A 17,520-nucleotide genomic window follows, 5' to 3' on the forward strand; every position below is an offset into this window, starting at 1 on the left:
GAAATAACTACACAGGTCTACTTTAAATGATGAGTACAATAACAGGCTAATTTGCTGACAAAGTATTTTATCAGGAAAAAAAGTTATTAACAATTTAATCGTGAAAAAAACTATAGTTTTCGAAAGTTTTATCACTTTTTGTTTATAACTGACATTTTTAGAGTAACTTTACTGACGTTTTATACCGTTTTTTCAATCTCACGGCTTTGTTATTGCAAATTTCGTAATCGGACCACCGCCATTTTGTAGCTATATTTATTACGAACAAAATCATGTCCTAAGCATTTTTTCGTACAAAGTCATCCCACCGAGTTATTTAAAGAAAACTACTAAAAAAATTGTTTTTCACGATTAAATTGTTAATAACTTTTTTTCCTGATAAAATACTTTGTCAGCAAATTAGCCTGTTATTGTACTCATCACTTAAAATAGGCCTGTGTAGTTATTTCCGAGTTATCAAGGAAATGTCACCAACAGTAACTTTTCGGCCTCTGCCGACTGAAGACCTTGGTATCTATATGTTTTTGGGTCGCTGAATCCAAAACCGATGTCTGTTTGATCCGATCTACGTTAAGGTCAGTTCAAGGTTAAATGTACAGAATCATTTGCCAACAAAGTAAACCTCCATATCAATACGTTTTTCGGGACGATAAATCCGAATCCGGTGTCCGTTTGATCCGATCAAGTCTGCGTTAAGGTCAATTCAAGGTCAATGTAGAGAATCAATTGCCAACAAAGTAAACCAATGTATCTATACGTTTTTGGGGTCGCTTAATCGGAATCCGAGGTCCGTTTGACCTGATCAGATCTGCTAAGTTCCAAACTCAAAACACTCAAGTATTCATTTATGCGTATTAAAATTTAAGTCACAAATAATATTTAAGAAAGAAAGCTTTAACTCCGAGCCCGTGACTTTCAACAATATTCAGCAGAATAACATGATCAAATGACGATTTTTTTTAAGAATTGTAATTTTTCTGCTTTACTTCCGTTAGTTTATTCCACATTTGTCAAATTTCGTCCGCCATATTGGATCCGCCATTTCAAATTTTTCAATTTCAATATGAAATTCGTAATCAGTGTTGTCAAAAACTCCGAAACACCTATTTTTGTCAGTTTATTCGCTTTTTTTAAAATTTAATCCGCCATATTGGATCCGCCATTTTGAATTTTTCAATTTTGATATCAAATTCGTAATCAGTTGGGCCAAAGACCCCAGTATACCTACTCTTTTACAATTTGGAATAAATTTTTATTTTTGGCCAGCCTTTAGGCATTTCGTACCATAGTGTGGCGGTCCAGAAATGGAGATAATTAATAAAATTAATAATTTGACTTGATGTGAAAATATATAAAATAAATGTGTAAATATTAAGAGCAGATATATTCCCGCACTAAGTTTTTTTCATAGATAGATAGATAGATAGATAGATANTGACCCGTAATCTATGATCAATTTACTATAATATTATGACAAAAACATATGCGCTTAGCTGCGCTTTCAATTTTACGATATAAATAAAGCAAAAGTTGCAATAAATCGTAATTCAATTATTTCGTTAATGTTGAACAAAAAGTGAAAAGAGTATTGCACTTATTATAAAATAAGTAAAAATAATGTTTGGAAAAATATATATAAGTAGAATAGTAAAGGGCAATAATTAAATAAAGAGAAAGAATACTCGAGTATGACATAGAAAAGGATAGTCGATGCGATTTTGTCAATTCACAGCCCCACAAAAAAAAGTGGAATATTTGAAAGAGAAGCCCGGTATCTATATGTTTTTGGGGTCGCTTAATCGAGGTCCGTTTGACCTGATCAGATCTGCAAAGTTCCAAACTCAAAACACTCAAGTATTCATTTATGCGTATTAAAATTTAAGTAACAAATAATATTAAAGAAAGAAAGCTTTAACTTCGAGCCCGTGACTTTCAACAATATTCAACAGAATAACATGATCAAATGACGATTTTTTTTTAATTGTAATTTTTCTGCTTTACAATAAATTGAATATTCGCAGAATCAGTGCGGTCAAAAACCCCAATATCCACTTCCGTTAGTTTGTCAAATTTCGTCCGCCATATTGGATCCGCCATTTCAAATTTTTCAATTTCAATATGAAATTCGTAATCAGTGTTGTTAAAAACTCCGAAACATCTATTTTTGTCAGTTTATTCGCTTTTTTTAAAATTTAATCCGCCATATTGGATCCGCCATTTTGAGTTTTTCAATTTTGGTATCAAATCCGTAATCAGTTGGGCCAAAGACCCCAGTATGCTTACCTACTTTTTTACAATTTGGAATAAATTTTTATTTTTGGCCAGCTTTTAGGCATTTCGTACCATAGTGTGGCGGTCCAGAAATGGAGATAATTATTAAAATTAATAATTTAACTATTTATTGTCGTAATTTTGTTTTTTCTGTTGCCATGAAATGACTTGATGTGAAAATATATAAAATAAATGTGAAAATATTAAGAGCAGATATATTCCCGCACTAAGTTTTTTTCATAGATAGATAGATAGATAGAGTTTTTTTCAAGAATTTAATATGCTAATATAAAACAAAAAGTGTAAGGAAAGGCTTATATAACTTTTATCTTTTAAATTAATGGTTAAGATAAGGTAAAAATAATAAATGTTTGGGTGCCATACCTTGACAATCTTAAAATATATTTTATTCAAATTTGGTACAAAAGATGAGAATGTTACCTACTAGCTTTTAAATAAAAATATATGTTTTTTGAAGTTCACCTTTCTTAACTTTCGAAGTTTGCCGCAAAAAACCACGAGACACCTATATCAGTTTTTTTTTCTATCTGTATAATGGTGTTCCGCGGTAAAACCATTATTATGACTATAAAAAAAGGAAAAATATTATTTTCTATACTATTTCTAGACTTTAATGAGCAATATTTCAAAAAGTGCTGATAAAATAAATATAACAATGATAATACTTACCAAGAAATAGGCAAACGTTAAAACTATAATAATACATGACCCGGTTCATTGGTTTTACAAATTGTAAGTAGAATTTTCTGCCGTATAATATGTAATTTGCCATTGTATTGTAATAAGTATTGCAAACGTAAATAGGCGAACGCAAAGTGGTAGACGTGTGCGTTTATGAGTAATTAATAAAATAAATATCATTATGGAAATAGGCCCAGTCTTGGCCTCTCCAAAAGTAATATCAATACAATGACTATTTGCATACATATAAAAAAATGGGGAAAACAGTGACTACTAACAAGTGCTTGGCTTTACTTTAACGGCGGAATCTACGTCTAAAATCTAAGTTCTCGCTTTTAAATTACAAGAAATTAAACATTAAATTTATTTTTAGTTATCGAAACCAACACTATTTTTTCCATCTGCAACCGAACCTATTTGTTCAAATTTGCAACTAATCATTTCGTAATTGTTTAATTCGTGGCGTTCCTTCTACAGAAAATTCCACGTAATTTGCGCACAGTCTCAGCCACACACTCTCCGTAGTTGTAATGCATTTTCACAAGCTTCACTCTCTCAACCGTCGTATAGCGCTCCATTTTATCTAACTGTAACGTATTTACAACAACATGCGTCACAATCCTGCCAACTCTTCCGAATGAAAATCGCGCACAATTCAAATCCTGCGTTAGTTTTGGGACACCCTATATTTGAACATAATTTTTTTTCGAAGATATCTCGGCTGTTACAGGTATTTCAAATAGGAAATTAGAAATTTGACGTTTTTGAGTTATAAGTTTAAATCAAAATAACACAAAATTTTTACAAAACTAACGGCCTAATAAAATGTAACATTCGCCAGATTCATAATTTTCTTCTTCATCATATGAAAATCCGATTCGGCATTTATTACAAAAAGACTTAATTTTTGTAATAAATATGATAAGTATAAAGCGAATTTAACTAGGTTAGGTACCTTTATAAATAGACGAGCTGTAGCCCAAATTAAAAAGCAAAGTGTTTTCCAGTATATTCTAATTACATTTCAGGAACTAATTGAAATATCTCGGCTCCAATTTCAGGAAAAATTTCAATAATATATTTCAATGCAGTAATAGAGTACTTTATTTTTTCACAATTTTTATTGGAAGGTTTCTCATTAATTCAACAAATACCATGATCGGGCAAATTTGTAATGTATTGCGACTTTTAATCGTATTGAATTATTTATTACGTCAATTACACGTATAAATATATAAACGGTACCGACGTATTGTTATAGTTCTTAAGAGTCGATGGTGGCCATGATAGTGTGAAAAATGATACAGTTGTGAATAGGCTGAGTTGATTTATTCATTGTTATTATTAGGCGAAGAAGAAATGGCGTTAGTGCTTAAACAATTGTACCATGGATACTTCTGGTTATTTCGGGACATGGCTGGTAAGGGAAAAAATCCTTTTGAATACAACAAAGAAATAGTTATTTACACTATAAAGGAGGTAAGTATTATTTACCAGTCGAAGATGATTTTGGGCCCGAGCGGAGCAGGGCTGGCAATAGAGTCCGAGACTGGTAAATTATACTTAACTGCTGCGTGGTATATAACATTTTATCTGCTCCTACAGTTCTTTATGGTTCATGAAATAAATATTAGGTTTTATTTTTTGACATTTCTTAACAAATTCATTTTGATATTATTCGAAATATTGCATTTGGATTGCATTGGATTTTTATCGCTTCTAAGGTGTTTATAAACAAAGCTACATAAAAGTTGCAATTTTGCTGGTTTTGAATTATTATTTCTAAATGAGTGATTTTCAAATAGAAAGTGCAAAAAATCAAACGTTTTTACAAGAGAATGAGTCAACGATTTTCTCGTTCAGGCACCCGATAGCACATATTTGCTAATGTCTTAGGCATTGCAGTTCTGATGCAAACTTACTTTGGACAACGTCAATTTCAAAAATTTCGATGACATTGTAGTTACAATTCCAGATTCTAAAAATGGTACGTCACGTACGTTTACAATTATAACTTCTCGTCCGGGTTATGTTTCCCACCCAGAAATTCTCAAGAAATATATCAAGATTATATTGGAAATTAAAACTGAAATTTCATCTTTTTTTATGCGCTATCAAGCAGGTAGATATTAACAACCAACCAGTCGACAAGAATACCCTTTCTATGATTTCTAATAAGATTGCACAGTTTTTGAAACTAGAACATCCTGAAACATATACAGGCCATTCATTCCGAAGAACATCGGCAACGTTACTGGCTAATACAGGAGTTGATGTATTAGCAACCAAGAGACAAGGTGGGTGGAAATCAGCCACAATTGCAGAAAGTTATGTTGCTGATAGTTTAAGTAACAAAAATAAAATAGCCAACAGGATTCTTTACAATGACACTTCAACTCCAGGTTCTAGTAGTACGTCGCATTATGCTGTTTTAATGGATCAGTCAAATAAAATTGTGCCTCCGGTGACTGAAATGGAGCGGTCAAATCATTTTGAGAAAAATGTGAGAATTAGTAGACGCGAGGGGAATAATTATCCAGATTTTATAAATGTTATTACTAAATGTAATAACTGTACTATAAATATTCATTCATAATAATTAATAAAATGTAATGTTTATCAAATATTTCTTATTTATTTGTACATAAAATATGCATTTATAACTGGAAATCGTTTTTTCCCTAGGTTAGCTCACTTACCTCCCGTTGTCCATAGCAACTTCCACTTCTTTAAAAACAATGTATATAATAGTTTATTTACTATAGTGGGAGCAGACAAAAAAATATTTTTTCTACAGTCCATCATAATGAGTGTGTCGAACAATTGAAAATCATTACCTGGCACCTTAATTGCAACGGTTTGCGTTCATTTTTCCTAATTTTCAGATACCAGAACGGACAGTTTATTCATGGTGTCAAATGTACTCGCACCAATGACCGTCACTCTGTTGTACTTATATTTCGTTCATAACTTAGGACCGAAGCTAATGGAGAATAGGAAACCTTGCGACGTAACAAACATTATGCGAGTGTATAATGTGGTACAAATCGTTATGAATTCTTATGTAGTGGTTTTGGTAAGCGAAGAAGAAATAATTTTACTCCGTTTCAGTTCAAATAATTGTTTTTCAGTCGGTGAAAGTGATTAGTAACATGGATTGGAATTGTGGTGCTATAGATTACTCTGTGAATCCGGAGTCAAATTTAATTCTTCACGTTTGTTATGTTTACTATTTATTGAAAATCTTGGACTTGTTTGATACAGTAAGTATTCGAACAACATATTCTACAGTAGCGGCTTCTGGTTGGTTTGTGTGAGGAATGTAGGTTGATTATATGACACTTCGCAATTATTAAATTTATAAGGGGCATTACAATACGGGTATTACTCACGATAGATCGAATAAATAAAAGAAGAAATGTTACAAATAATAATTGTGTTTTAGGACTTAATATATACTGGGTGTAAATTTGGATGAGGGTCATATTTATACAGAGGCTTCCATTGACCTTCAAAAACACGTATCAATAGTTTATTTTTCCAAATACGTCGTGGACTTTTTTAACCTTTGTTGTAACCTCAAATAATGGCGCGTTTTAATCGCAGCGCATGCACAATTGTTGTTAAATCTCACATTTAAAGGAACTCACTTCTCTGAAATTATTCCCCTCCAATATTAGTGTATTGGCTTCAAAGCTCGCGACGAGACTACTTCGATTTTAATTTTGAAAATTTGGGCAATATTGTTTTCGGGCATGCCCTTCTCAACTAAAATAATGGCGTCCACCTAACGCTTCCGGTTTTCAAAATCTTTGGCATGGAGGTTTTTGAAATGCATAAATCCTATTCAGCAGCACTGATGATTCAAATATGCCAAAACATTGACGATGTTACTTTCATCTACAGTTATCGACTTTGGCAAAATTCTATGTGCAGAAATTGGACCATGTTCCAATTGATTTCTTAAAATTCTTCCTAAAATGTGTCTACTCATTGCTGGTAAATGAGGATATCTCTCATTAAATACGCTGTAAGTCCTAAGTATTTATTATCTTGTGCCACTCTTCATGAATAAATAATAAATTTAGAATGTCAGCATTTGAATAAATGTTAAAGTTTTCCATTCTTTAACAATAAATAATACTCAAATAGACATTTACTGTATGTGTTAAATTGACAACAATAAACTGGTGCAAGAAATTATACGATATCCGTTGACTGCACGAAAAACAGTAAATACCTTAAAAACCAGAAGAGATAGGTATAGGGTATCCCATTAAAAAAAATAAGTTAAGATGGTTTAATGTTGACTAAATTTGGCATTAAATTTCTACCACCCTGTATGAAATTAAGTAATTTTGAAATTATGTCAGAGAAGCTTAGAGTTTTGGTTATGTCCCCTATAAATTTTATCGCTCCAAATTTATTATTGTAAAATACACACATTTTTGAATTAGGTAGTGTTTTTTTAATTTAAAAGTAGTCTCTAAAATATGTCTAATGTCTCGTCACCGTGGGACACACCTACTTATAATGATTTAGAGGTTAAAATTTTCGATAACAATTTCGTCAAAACAGTTATTGTCAGATTAAAAATTATGTTTCTACCAAAAAAATTTATTTCGCTTATGTCTCTGCTTCTGCTCCTCCAATATTAAAAGGTACTCGATTATGCATTGCAAAATAAGAACATAGAATATTATTTAATCGTAGAAAAAACCTAATTTATGTTGACAATATTATTATTTATCCGCAATCAAATGATAAATGGTACAATTTACATACTATTTAGGATATTGTATATTTAAATAGTTTATATTCATTAATTATGTACATGTTAAATGTTTATTATAATTTTGTTTTTTTACAATATTTGTCTCAGTTTTTTGTTATGTGAGAACTTACAGTCTCATTGAAAAGCTTAAATAGACGTCTTTCGTATTTAGAAACATATATTTGTACGGGAAGCTGGTTCCTTTAACAAAATGTCTCAAGATTAATTACCTTTTTTCAAAATTAGCATCACTTTTAAAATGGATTTCATTTTTGTAGGTGAATGGTATATCTATAAATAGTCGTTTCTACCCAATGTCCAGGCCTTCAACAGGCCAAACTGGCAGAGAGCAACCTGCTATTCAATAGTCAAAACATCCTAAGGGAATTAAGCTCAATTAAGGAAGGGCGGTTGAATTAATGACACCCTGTATAATTTGATTGTCCTTAGAATACCTAAGCGTGACATGAGCAAAAATAAATTTGAAAAAACCAGATCACTCATAAAACTTTAAAGATACTTTTTTTAGATAAATATTACTATGAGGTAAACAGGGTGAATAAGATATAACGTCGGTTCCGAGGGTATGGATAAGTCTTAATTTTTGTATGCACATCACATTTTAAAAAAATACTCTTCAAAATATACGGAAATTGAATGGCTTGTTTAAGAAAACTGAATGTCGATGTCGGTCAAATATGATAAATATCTGGAAGGAAACTGAATAAATTGTTTCAATTAAATAATGTCCTAAAACGTAAACAAATAATAAACCTAAAAAATAATTTAATAATAAACAATTTCCCACTGCTTTTTATCACTGAAAAGTGATGATGTTCCAGAATAATTTAAAAATCGTTTAATGTTGATCATGAAATTACGAGAAACACAAAAAGAAATAAACAAATATATGTAAAATGTTTTCAAATTACTTTATTTTGTATATTTTATAAATTAGAGAGAAATTCAAGAAAAGTTAGTTTTCCTTACTTTGACAGGAAATCGCAAAAAAAATAAAAAACAATTACAACTGTGGACTAAATTATAACACAACATTAAAAAAAAGTACATACCTCTTTATCCTCAAACTGACTAAAAACAGATTTTTAGAATTCAATTTAAAAAAGCGAAAAAATTTAATGAGCTTAAAACTTTATCTAAATATCTTCTAAAGTGAAGAATGAAAGAAACGGAACTTTTTAATGAAACAAATTGAATTACAAATTGAATTGGATCAAAAGAATAATCTTCCTTTCACGTATTAATAACATATAGGTATGCAGATTTACACTGGAAAATTGGTCCAAAACAAATAAAAAGAAAACTAAACCATCCATCTTCTATTTCAGATATTCTTTGTGTTAAGGAAAAGTTACAGACAAATCTCCTTTCTGCACTTATATCACCACACCATAATGATATGGTGTATTTGGCTTGGGTGCAGATTTGTGGCAGGAGGCACAGGAGTCTGGATACCCGCAATCAACAGTTTCGTCCATGTCGTCATGTACACTTATTACCTTATGGCTACGTTCGATGAGAAGTGGAAGTCTATCACGTATAAGAAGCTGCTTACCAAAATACAACTTGTAAGTGGATTCTTTATTTCCTCGAAAAAGAAATTGATAAATACGGTGTGTCCACGGGTAGAGTTGAAAACGGGGAAAATATTTAAATTTTTCATTTTATAAAAAAATCATACTTATTAAAAAATACTGCTTCAACCTGCCCTGTGGAAAGGTCTCTACAAGAGGTTTAAAGTTACGGAAAAGTGCTACGGAAAAAAATGCTGAAAATTGATCTTTTATTAAAATTCAGGATCTAAAGAGTTATAGCCATTTTGCATATAAATATAAATGTTATCATATACTTAATAAAAATAACCTTAAATTAAAAGGCCATCTCCGCCTTTAGAGCTTAGCTTTTAGCTATTTAGTTATTTTTTTATTCCTGCTACTATGGCTGAACACCGACGTCAGGAAACGAGCAATCCCCTAACATGGAAATTTTGCAGAACCTCCACTTTGTCGTGGGTTAGGGATATTTTACTAGGCTAATATTGTTGAGATGAGGGACTAACAACTTTATATCCTTTCCGAGGGATGGTATGTCCCCCTATACAAAACTCGCCTATAAATTTGTATAGTTTCTGTGAATACACTGACATATAAGCCACTAGAAGGTGGACGAGCATCGCGAGCCTTCCCCGGATGGTCACCCATCCAAGTACTAACCGCGATCAGCGTTGCTTGACTTTCCGCATCAATAACATTGATGTCAAGTCGCTCGGCTGCACTCGCCCTCAGCGTTTAGAGGAAAAACATATTTTGAATATGTTCAGGGTGGCCAAGAGAATGTTGCTCTGGAATTAGAAGAATCAGAAGCCTCAGCCTCGTATGTGCTCTGATTCCTCTTATATAGAAAGTCTCAGAAATAAGTATGTCTCTGAAAAGGTTGGTATGAGACAAAAACACACAATTTTTATGAAGCACAAGAACAATTTAGCTAACTATTAAAACAATAAATTATTTAACGAAAATTATTGATTTTTACGATTTTTGATGGTTATCATTTCTGGTCTAGAAACAGAATTTCTTTTTACGACCTTGGCTAGTGGTATCAGTTGTATCTGAAGCTAAAGTTTGTAACCCTACATATATATTTTTCTTCTTTTTCAGACCCAATTTATGGCAATCTTCTTAATCTTTGGCAGACTACTGTTCAAGCCAGACTGCGCCTATCCCAAATGGGTTAGTTTCTTTCTTGTACCGCAACAGCTGTTTCTGTTGTTCTTGTTCGGAGACTTTTATGTGAAAACGTATTTAAGAAAAAAGAAATAAAAAAGTACAAATTGTACTCGTATTGTAAAAGTAACTTATAAAATTATTTAAAACTGAAATTGTTTTACTGAAACATTTAATATACAGGGTGATTCAGAACTTATTCAAAAAAAAATTCTGGATGTACAGAGGACCCTTACAAACACAATTTTGTAAAGAAAAAATCAAAAAGGGCAGTTCGAAAATGATTTAAAAATGCACTTCTGCACGGCACTGGAAACTGGTCCACTGTAAAACCTGACCTTGCACAATGCGACTGGCATGGCATAGCGGTGTGATAAAAACGGACAAAAACTTTCGCAAGGAAAGAAATACGTAAATAGAATTTTATCGCACCTATTTTATATCGGCAAGTTAAACTGCTTTTGCCTTTATTAATTAATAAAATTAATTTGTGTTTTTAATTAATAAAATCATTTGACATACCTGATGTTACAACAACTGTTCAAAATTTTATCCACCAATGTGTAAACACATTTGGGTCCGTTGTACTCAGTTTCCACGAAATGTTGTCTTGTTTCACCATAACACAAATGCTTCACCATAAATTAGAACGATATCCATCAACTCCGAGTACACGCAAACTATTTTTGACACTAACTACCCATTTTTGACACTAACTACTAAAATCCTTTTGTAAACACCACAGATAACAGGCAAATACTATCGCAACGACGATTGCAAAATCCGAATTCAGTATTCGGAGTCGCTGAGGCCACGTGGCGAATGACGCTAGAGACTACAGTTGTCCAGCTATGTAGTGGTTGAATGTACTATAACTTCAATATTTTTTTTCTCGGAAACTATAAGGATTTTACAAAAATTTTTTTTACGATATTGATTCCATTTCTCATGCTGCATCTATTCCCAAATTTTTTTGGATAAGTTGTGAATCACCCTGTATTTTGTTCTTTTTATACATATGATCATTTTTACTATAAACACATGGCTAATACAGTAAATAATACCACATATTTTTTACGGAACGCTTTGTATACATTTTTTAAATATATTATGTAGAATGAACATAGTGCATATTTTTTATCCAATATTAAACCGCTAGCATACTTGAAAATGGTGAAAACATAAGTAAAAAACAATGAAACAACTATAGATAAGAATATCTATATACAGGATGATTTAATATACAGGCCATTACAAGTAAGTAAAAAACCAAATGAAGGTAAGGTAAGATATTTTTTATTGAATAAGCGCTAAGAATGTGTATATTTATAAATTATAACTTCAAATCTTAGATTTTGCGTCTGCTATAACTTTTCTAAATTATAATTAAAAAACATGCCTATATCAGCAATTTTTATACTTATTCGAAATATAGTAATAATTCTACACATCGTGGCACAGCATACTTTGTTTTTTTAATTATTAAAGATTAATGTTATAAGAAAAAGTGTAAATTGTTTGTGCAGAAGTGCAAATTGCTTTTTATTATTCAGAAGTTAAATAAACAAAACATAATAAAATATCGAGTGTCAAAATTCATGCAAGATTTAAATTTTGCACTATTTGTGCGGTAAAGTACAATTGACTCAAGAACTGAAGCCTACTGACCACGCAGACCGAAGAAAGTTCTTTGAATAGATTATGGAACAAGTGAATTCTGATTTTCCGAACAAAATCATCTTCGGCGGTGAGGTTTATTTTCATCATGATGGCTTCTATCCAATGTTTTTTGCAACTTGAAAGAAACAGCTTAATTTGATTAATTTTGATCTTATTATACGACATTTCAGTTACGTCCTGTATAAGAAACGTTAAATTTGTGAAAAATAAGATACATGTTTGAAAATCCTCTGCCTACGGACTCTCGTCATAAGGCCTCCACGTTTATAGTTCTATAAAATTTATTTGTTTACGACATACATAAATTAATAGCTAATTTACCTTGATGTACATAAAACAATAACACTCGATATAGGATATTCATATGTGTAAATTTAGAAAACACAATTAGAAAAGGAATTTTCCAGTACTGCTCGTTTATTCATAATATAAAATAATGCCTATAATTCGCAGTCATAACCATAAAAGGGTTGCTATATTTTCAAAATTATCTAAAAAGCTAACATTAAGTTTATTACTGGCAAGTAAATGATATTTACTTATTTTTGCTCGTTCCTTAGCTACTACCTTTTATAATAATTGACAACAAATTGACTTAAAATCAATGTGATAATTTTGTTTTGTTTATCTACCTATGTACATATTTGGGGAGCTTTGTTTGAAATGATTTTTTTTTCGATACATTGACGAAATATTGTTCTAAACATTGGAAAAAAAATCCTCACCAAATTGCAACTCTAAATTTTAATTTTAAGTACTCACTATTTGATTTTAAAATTTTCCCATTCATTTAACACGTAAACCTAGTTTTTTTTTAATTATCTATATCCAAGCTGCATTTCAGGTTATTTTATTGTCCATAGGAGACAATTAGAGGACAATATTCTCTTCTGTTCTCTGAAAGTGCCCATAGTACGATTTACCTATGTGAGTTGAATGGTTCCACTACTAAAAAATTTTAATTAATTTTGTCGATTTTTGTATTTCTCTCAAATTAAATTTGCTACAGAAAAGGTCCTCAGTATCTAAGCTTAGATACTCTATGAATACTTGTTTAATAATGTAATCTTTCAAAGAAATATCTTGTGTTTTTGTTGTTCTAACATCATATTTGACTTTGACAAAGATCAACACGTAGAAGCAACCACTTATTTTTTTATTTATAGGATTGCTTTTCGAAGAGGCCTCCTTGCAATCACAATAATAAATATTAAATACTGAAACCAAATAGAAACAAGTAAAACTACTATTAAAGTACTCTAAACAAAAAACATTCCATCGACGGCGACAGTTGCTCAAGTGGCTACGAATTCATAAGCGGTTACGATGCCGACATAAATTATTATGTTTTAAGTTTTTCAAAAACTCGATCGGAAACGAGACACAAAATTTTAAAGATTGCCTTTGTACTGTACTTTGTAACTGTACTAAATATGACGCTGGTAAAACTTCGAGATCGCTCAACGGTAAAATCGGAGAACGCTGGGACTACATTAGAAAGGTAGCTATTTCTATGGAGGGAAGATACACAAAATAAGAAAATGGTCAAATTTGACTTTAAGTCAATTTGAGTTTTGAAAACAAAAACAGGGAAGTGTAATCGAGAAAAAATATTTACTTTATTAGTACCTATGAGATATTTCTGGTTAGGCAAAACTATAGTTATTTATGGCACGCACTAGTGTGTTACGGTATATATGTCACGCTGGGAAATACAAAATTTTATCCAACACATTCATAGAATTTCGTTTTAATAATAAATAAAAGTAAAACTTAAAATTTCATGTTGTCAATGTCAGAAAAAGTAATTTAACGAAATTAATGTATTTTTAAATATTACAAAGGATGCGAGTGTCAACCTAAATTGTGTCTGTAACCAAAGGTTGTCAGTAAACAAACAATATTTTTTGAGTTGAAATCACTTGAAATCCTAAAACCAAGACTAAAAAAATTGAAAATGTGGAAATTCCATCTGAAATTTTAAAAAAAGCTAATACGGCTACTGCAGGCATCATTCCGGAGAAATCAAAATCTATATACAACAAAAAACTGAAGGAATTTCAAGATTGGAAAATCAAAGAAGGGGTGAAAGGCGTAAATGAAGATGTCTTGCTGGCTTATTTTTTCAATTTAAGTGAGAAATTAGCTCCATTCACATTGTGGACTAAAAAATATTCCATGAAGTCAACTTTGAGAGTTTACAAGAACGTTGAAATTTCTAAATTCTAAGCACAAACATTTTCAACCAAAAAAATCCAAGGTCTTAGAAAAAGAACAAATCGAACAATTTTTGCGTGAAAACCTAGATGAAGATCATCTTATGAATAAGGTAGGTTTTATTGAATAGTTTAACTGAATTATATTTATTAAATTTATTGTTTTTAGGTGGCGCTGATATTAGGAGTTTTTGGCGCTTGCCGTTGCGAAGAATTGACTCATCTAAGCATAGACAATATACAGGGTGTTTCTTAATAACGTGCTAATACTTAAGGAGGTTATTCTTGGGTCCATTTTAAGAAAAAAACTTCATATGAACATATATCCTAAAAGTCTTAACTTTTGAACTACTGGGTGCTAAAGTTTTATGAAAAAAACTTTTTTTATGATAACTTTGGTATTACCTACCATAGATATTTTTTCAGATATAGTACACGCCTTCTATTCATCAAGATGCATTTTCTGATGTACAAACAATTTTATTATTTTTGCCAGTGGCGTCTGTACAGGTTTTGTATTGAATATTTTTGAAGAAAAATATGTTACGCCACTGCTTTTTCTAAAAGTAAACATCATTTTTGAAATCCTCATTCCTTTCTGAGCAAATGTGGTGTCTTCAATTTTTTTCGTTTGACATACGGTTTCGCATAAAAAAATAAAATTCATTCATTTGCATCTTATTGGACCACATACGAGAAAAAAAAAAGATTTATGTAACTTTGAACAATAATTTATTTAAGACTAGCGGCCCGTCCCGGCTTCGCACGGGTGGACATTTATTTTAAACATTTTGGGATATAAAAAATATAGCCTATGTTACTCAGGGATAATGTAGCATTCTAATGGTGAAAGAATTATCGAAATCCGCCAGTAGTTTTTGAGTTTATTAGTAACAAACATACATACATACAAAAATACAAATATTTCCTCTTTATAATATTAGTATAGATAGTATAGATATACAAGTATAGATAATAACTTTTAAACGTTGAAATTATGAAATTACAGTAATCTACATACATTTTGGAATGGTAAAAGAAAATTACCCTGACATAACATATTTTCCTTCAAAAATATTCAATACAAAACCTGTACAGACGCCACTCGCAAAAATAATAAAATTGTTTGTACATCAGAAAATGCATCTCGATGAATAGAAGGCGTGTACCAAATTAGGGTAATACCAAAGTTATAATTAAAAAAATGATTTTTCATAAAACTTTAGCACCCTGTAGTTCAAAAGTTAAGACTTTTAGGACATATGTTCATATGAAGTTTTTTTCTTAAAATGGACCCAAGAATAGCCTCCTTAAATATTAGCACGTTATTAAGAAACACCCTGTAGATGACAAAGGGCAGTGTATCCACATCATGATTTCAAATACTAAAACGAACAAACCAAGAAGCTTCGCTGTGTTAAATGAAGGATTTTGTGTTAATCCAGTTGAATTAATTAGAAAATATTCTAAGCTAAGGCCAAAAAGTGTGCAGCATAAAAGGTTCTTTTGCAATTTTCAAAAGGGTAAATGCACACGTCAATGTGTTGACGTGAGCATGAGTTATCAAAAATTCCTAATGTTGTTGCGCAATTTTTAGGCTTGACATATTCTAATTTATTTACAGGACATGGCTTGCGTCGCGCATCTGCAACTCTCTTGGCCAATGCTGGAGGGGATATTACAACACTCAAACGCCATGGTGGATGGAAGTCATCTACCGTGGCAGAAGGTTATATAGAAGAGTCAATTTTCAGCAAATTTGATATTGTTAAAGAGATACAAGGGGTGCAGACTCCTGAAGCAAGCACAAGCAACGGGGCAACCTGTTCTATAAATTTACCACAATCACAGAATGATTCCAATAATCCTTTGGAATCAAATTACGGCTTTACCATAAATGTTAATGTGAATATTAATAAGTAGGTAGATTGTCAATGTAACAAAAGCCGGGACGCGTAGTAATTTATTTGTTAGTTCTCGGAACGGATGGGCCAAAAAGTAAAATATTTCAGTCAACACTAATTATTATCGAAAGTTAAAGACTCTCAAGTAGGTTTAACGTTGTCCTTCAGAGAAGTTTGGCAATATTTTTAACAAGTTCACTTAGACTGTCGGGGGCATGTGTTGAGCATCTGGAATAAAGAGAAAAATCGACATTTCAAACAACGCGCGAAATGCATTCGAAAAAACATTTAGAAATTCCAAGAATAAGTTGTTAGAATGTTGTCAGGATAATTATAATAGGTCAAATAGTTGTTTTTTAGGCGGATTTTCCAAGCTATAAGAATTGATTAAATGAGATGGACTAATCCGTCCCGTATTGCTATGCGGAGTCACAAGAGGAAGGTTGTAAGTTTAGTCTCAAAATTATTTAGACAAATGTAAATTCAGTCCATTAGACAACTATTAACATGACATAGTTATGCCAAAGCGTCCCGATATTCAGGGTTCCCGCCAGTAAGATAAGAACAGAAACTTCTGGACCCAAGAAATGGGCGTGTCGAAGCGAGGTGTCGAATTCAGGAGAGATCTCCGAAAAAACAGGCAGTTTTTCCTTGGATCCCACATTGAGCAGTCTACTTAGTTTTAGAGTCTCGGGTTAATTTAATAATGGATAAAGTCATTCCAAATTTTGCTATGGATCGCGCATTACCTGAATCTCGGTACGCTGTCGCGTGTCAATAAATAAATTAATAATGTTGTTCGAGCCCGTTGTGTCGTTATTTTGTTTTGTTTTTATTGTTATTAAAACCTTTCCTGGAAGTTTTGGTGCTTCTTTCTTGTTCTTCCAACTTAAGTGTCACCCTATACAACCAACCACTGGATTACCTTGTACATGAGCGACATACGGTAAGTGTCTGGTATTCATTCTCTGAACGTACAACATTTCTAAGTTCCCACGTATTAATTAAAGTATGATGATAATGATAAACTCCCTTTCGAGAATAGTAAATTCTTTTGAAATCCAGACTCGTTATGATACTGGTCATAACGATATATATAGATAAATAAAGAAATGATCCCTCAGGTTGCATAAGTTTGTAGCATTTTAAGTTATTTGTTGACTTATTACTGTTTCAAATTGTTTTCATAACCTACTAGTGAGTACATCTGCGTACTACCTGTTACTCTA

At 31.7% G+C, this 17,520-nt stretch overlaps 2 protein-coding genes across 4 annotated transcripts in view; one reads left to right on the top strand and one right to left on the bottom strand.

The window, feature by feature from the left end:
• The window catches only part of LOC108913331 (calmodulin-binding transcription activator 2), a 70,588-nt gene that overhangs the window by 38,955 nt on the left and 14,113 nt on the right, over positions 1 to 17,520 (bottom strand). The window lies entirely within an intron of this gene.
• On the top strand, positions 4,233 to 10,696 carry LOC108913332 (elongation of very long chain fatty acids protein AAEL008004-like). Its single transcript, XM_018718867.1, has 5 exons — positions 4,233 to 4,393; positions 5,859 to 6,049; positions 6,105 to 6,236; positions 9,097 to 9,336; positions 10,426 to 10,696. The coding sequence occupies exons 1-5, from the start codon at positions 4,333 to 4,335 to the stop codon at positions 10,585 to 10,587; spliced, it is 786 nt and encodes a 261-aa protein (XP_018574383.1). The 5' UTR covers positions 4,233 to 4,332; the 3' UTR covers positions 10,588 to 10,696.

Source organism: Anoplophora glabripennis, unplaced genomic scaffold (assembly GCF_000390285.2).
Source record: "Anoplophora glabripennis isolate ALB-LARVAE unplaced genomic scaffold, Agla_2.0 scaffold872, whole genome shotgun sequence".
Classification (NCBI taxonomy): domain Eukaryota; kingdom Metazoa; phylum Arthropoda; class Insecta; order Coleoptera; family Cerambycidae; genus Anoplophora; species Anoplophora glabripennis.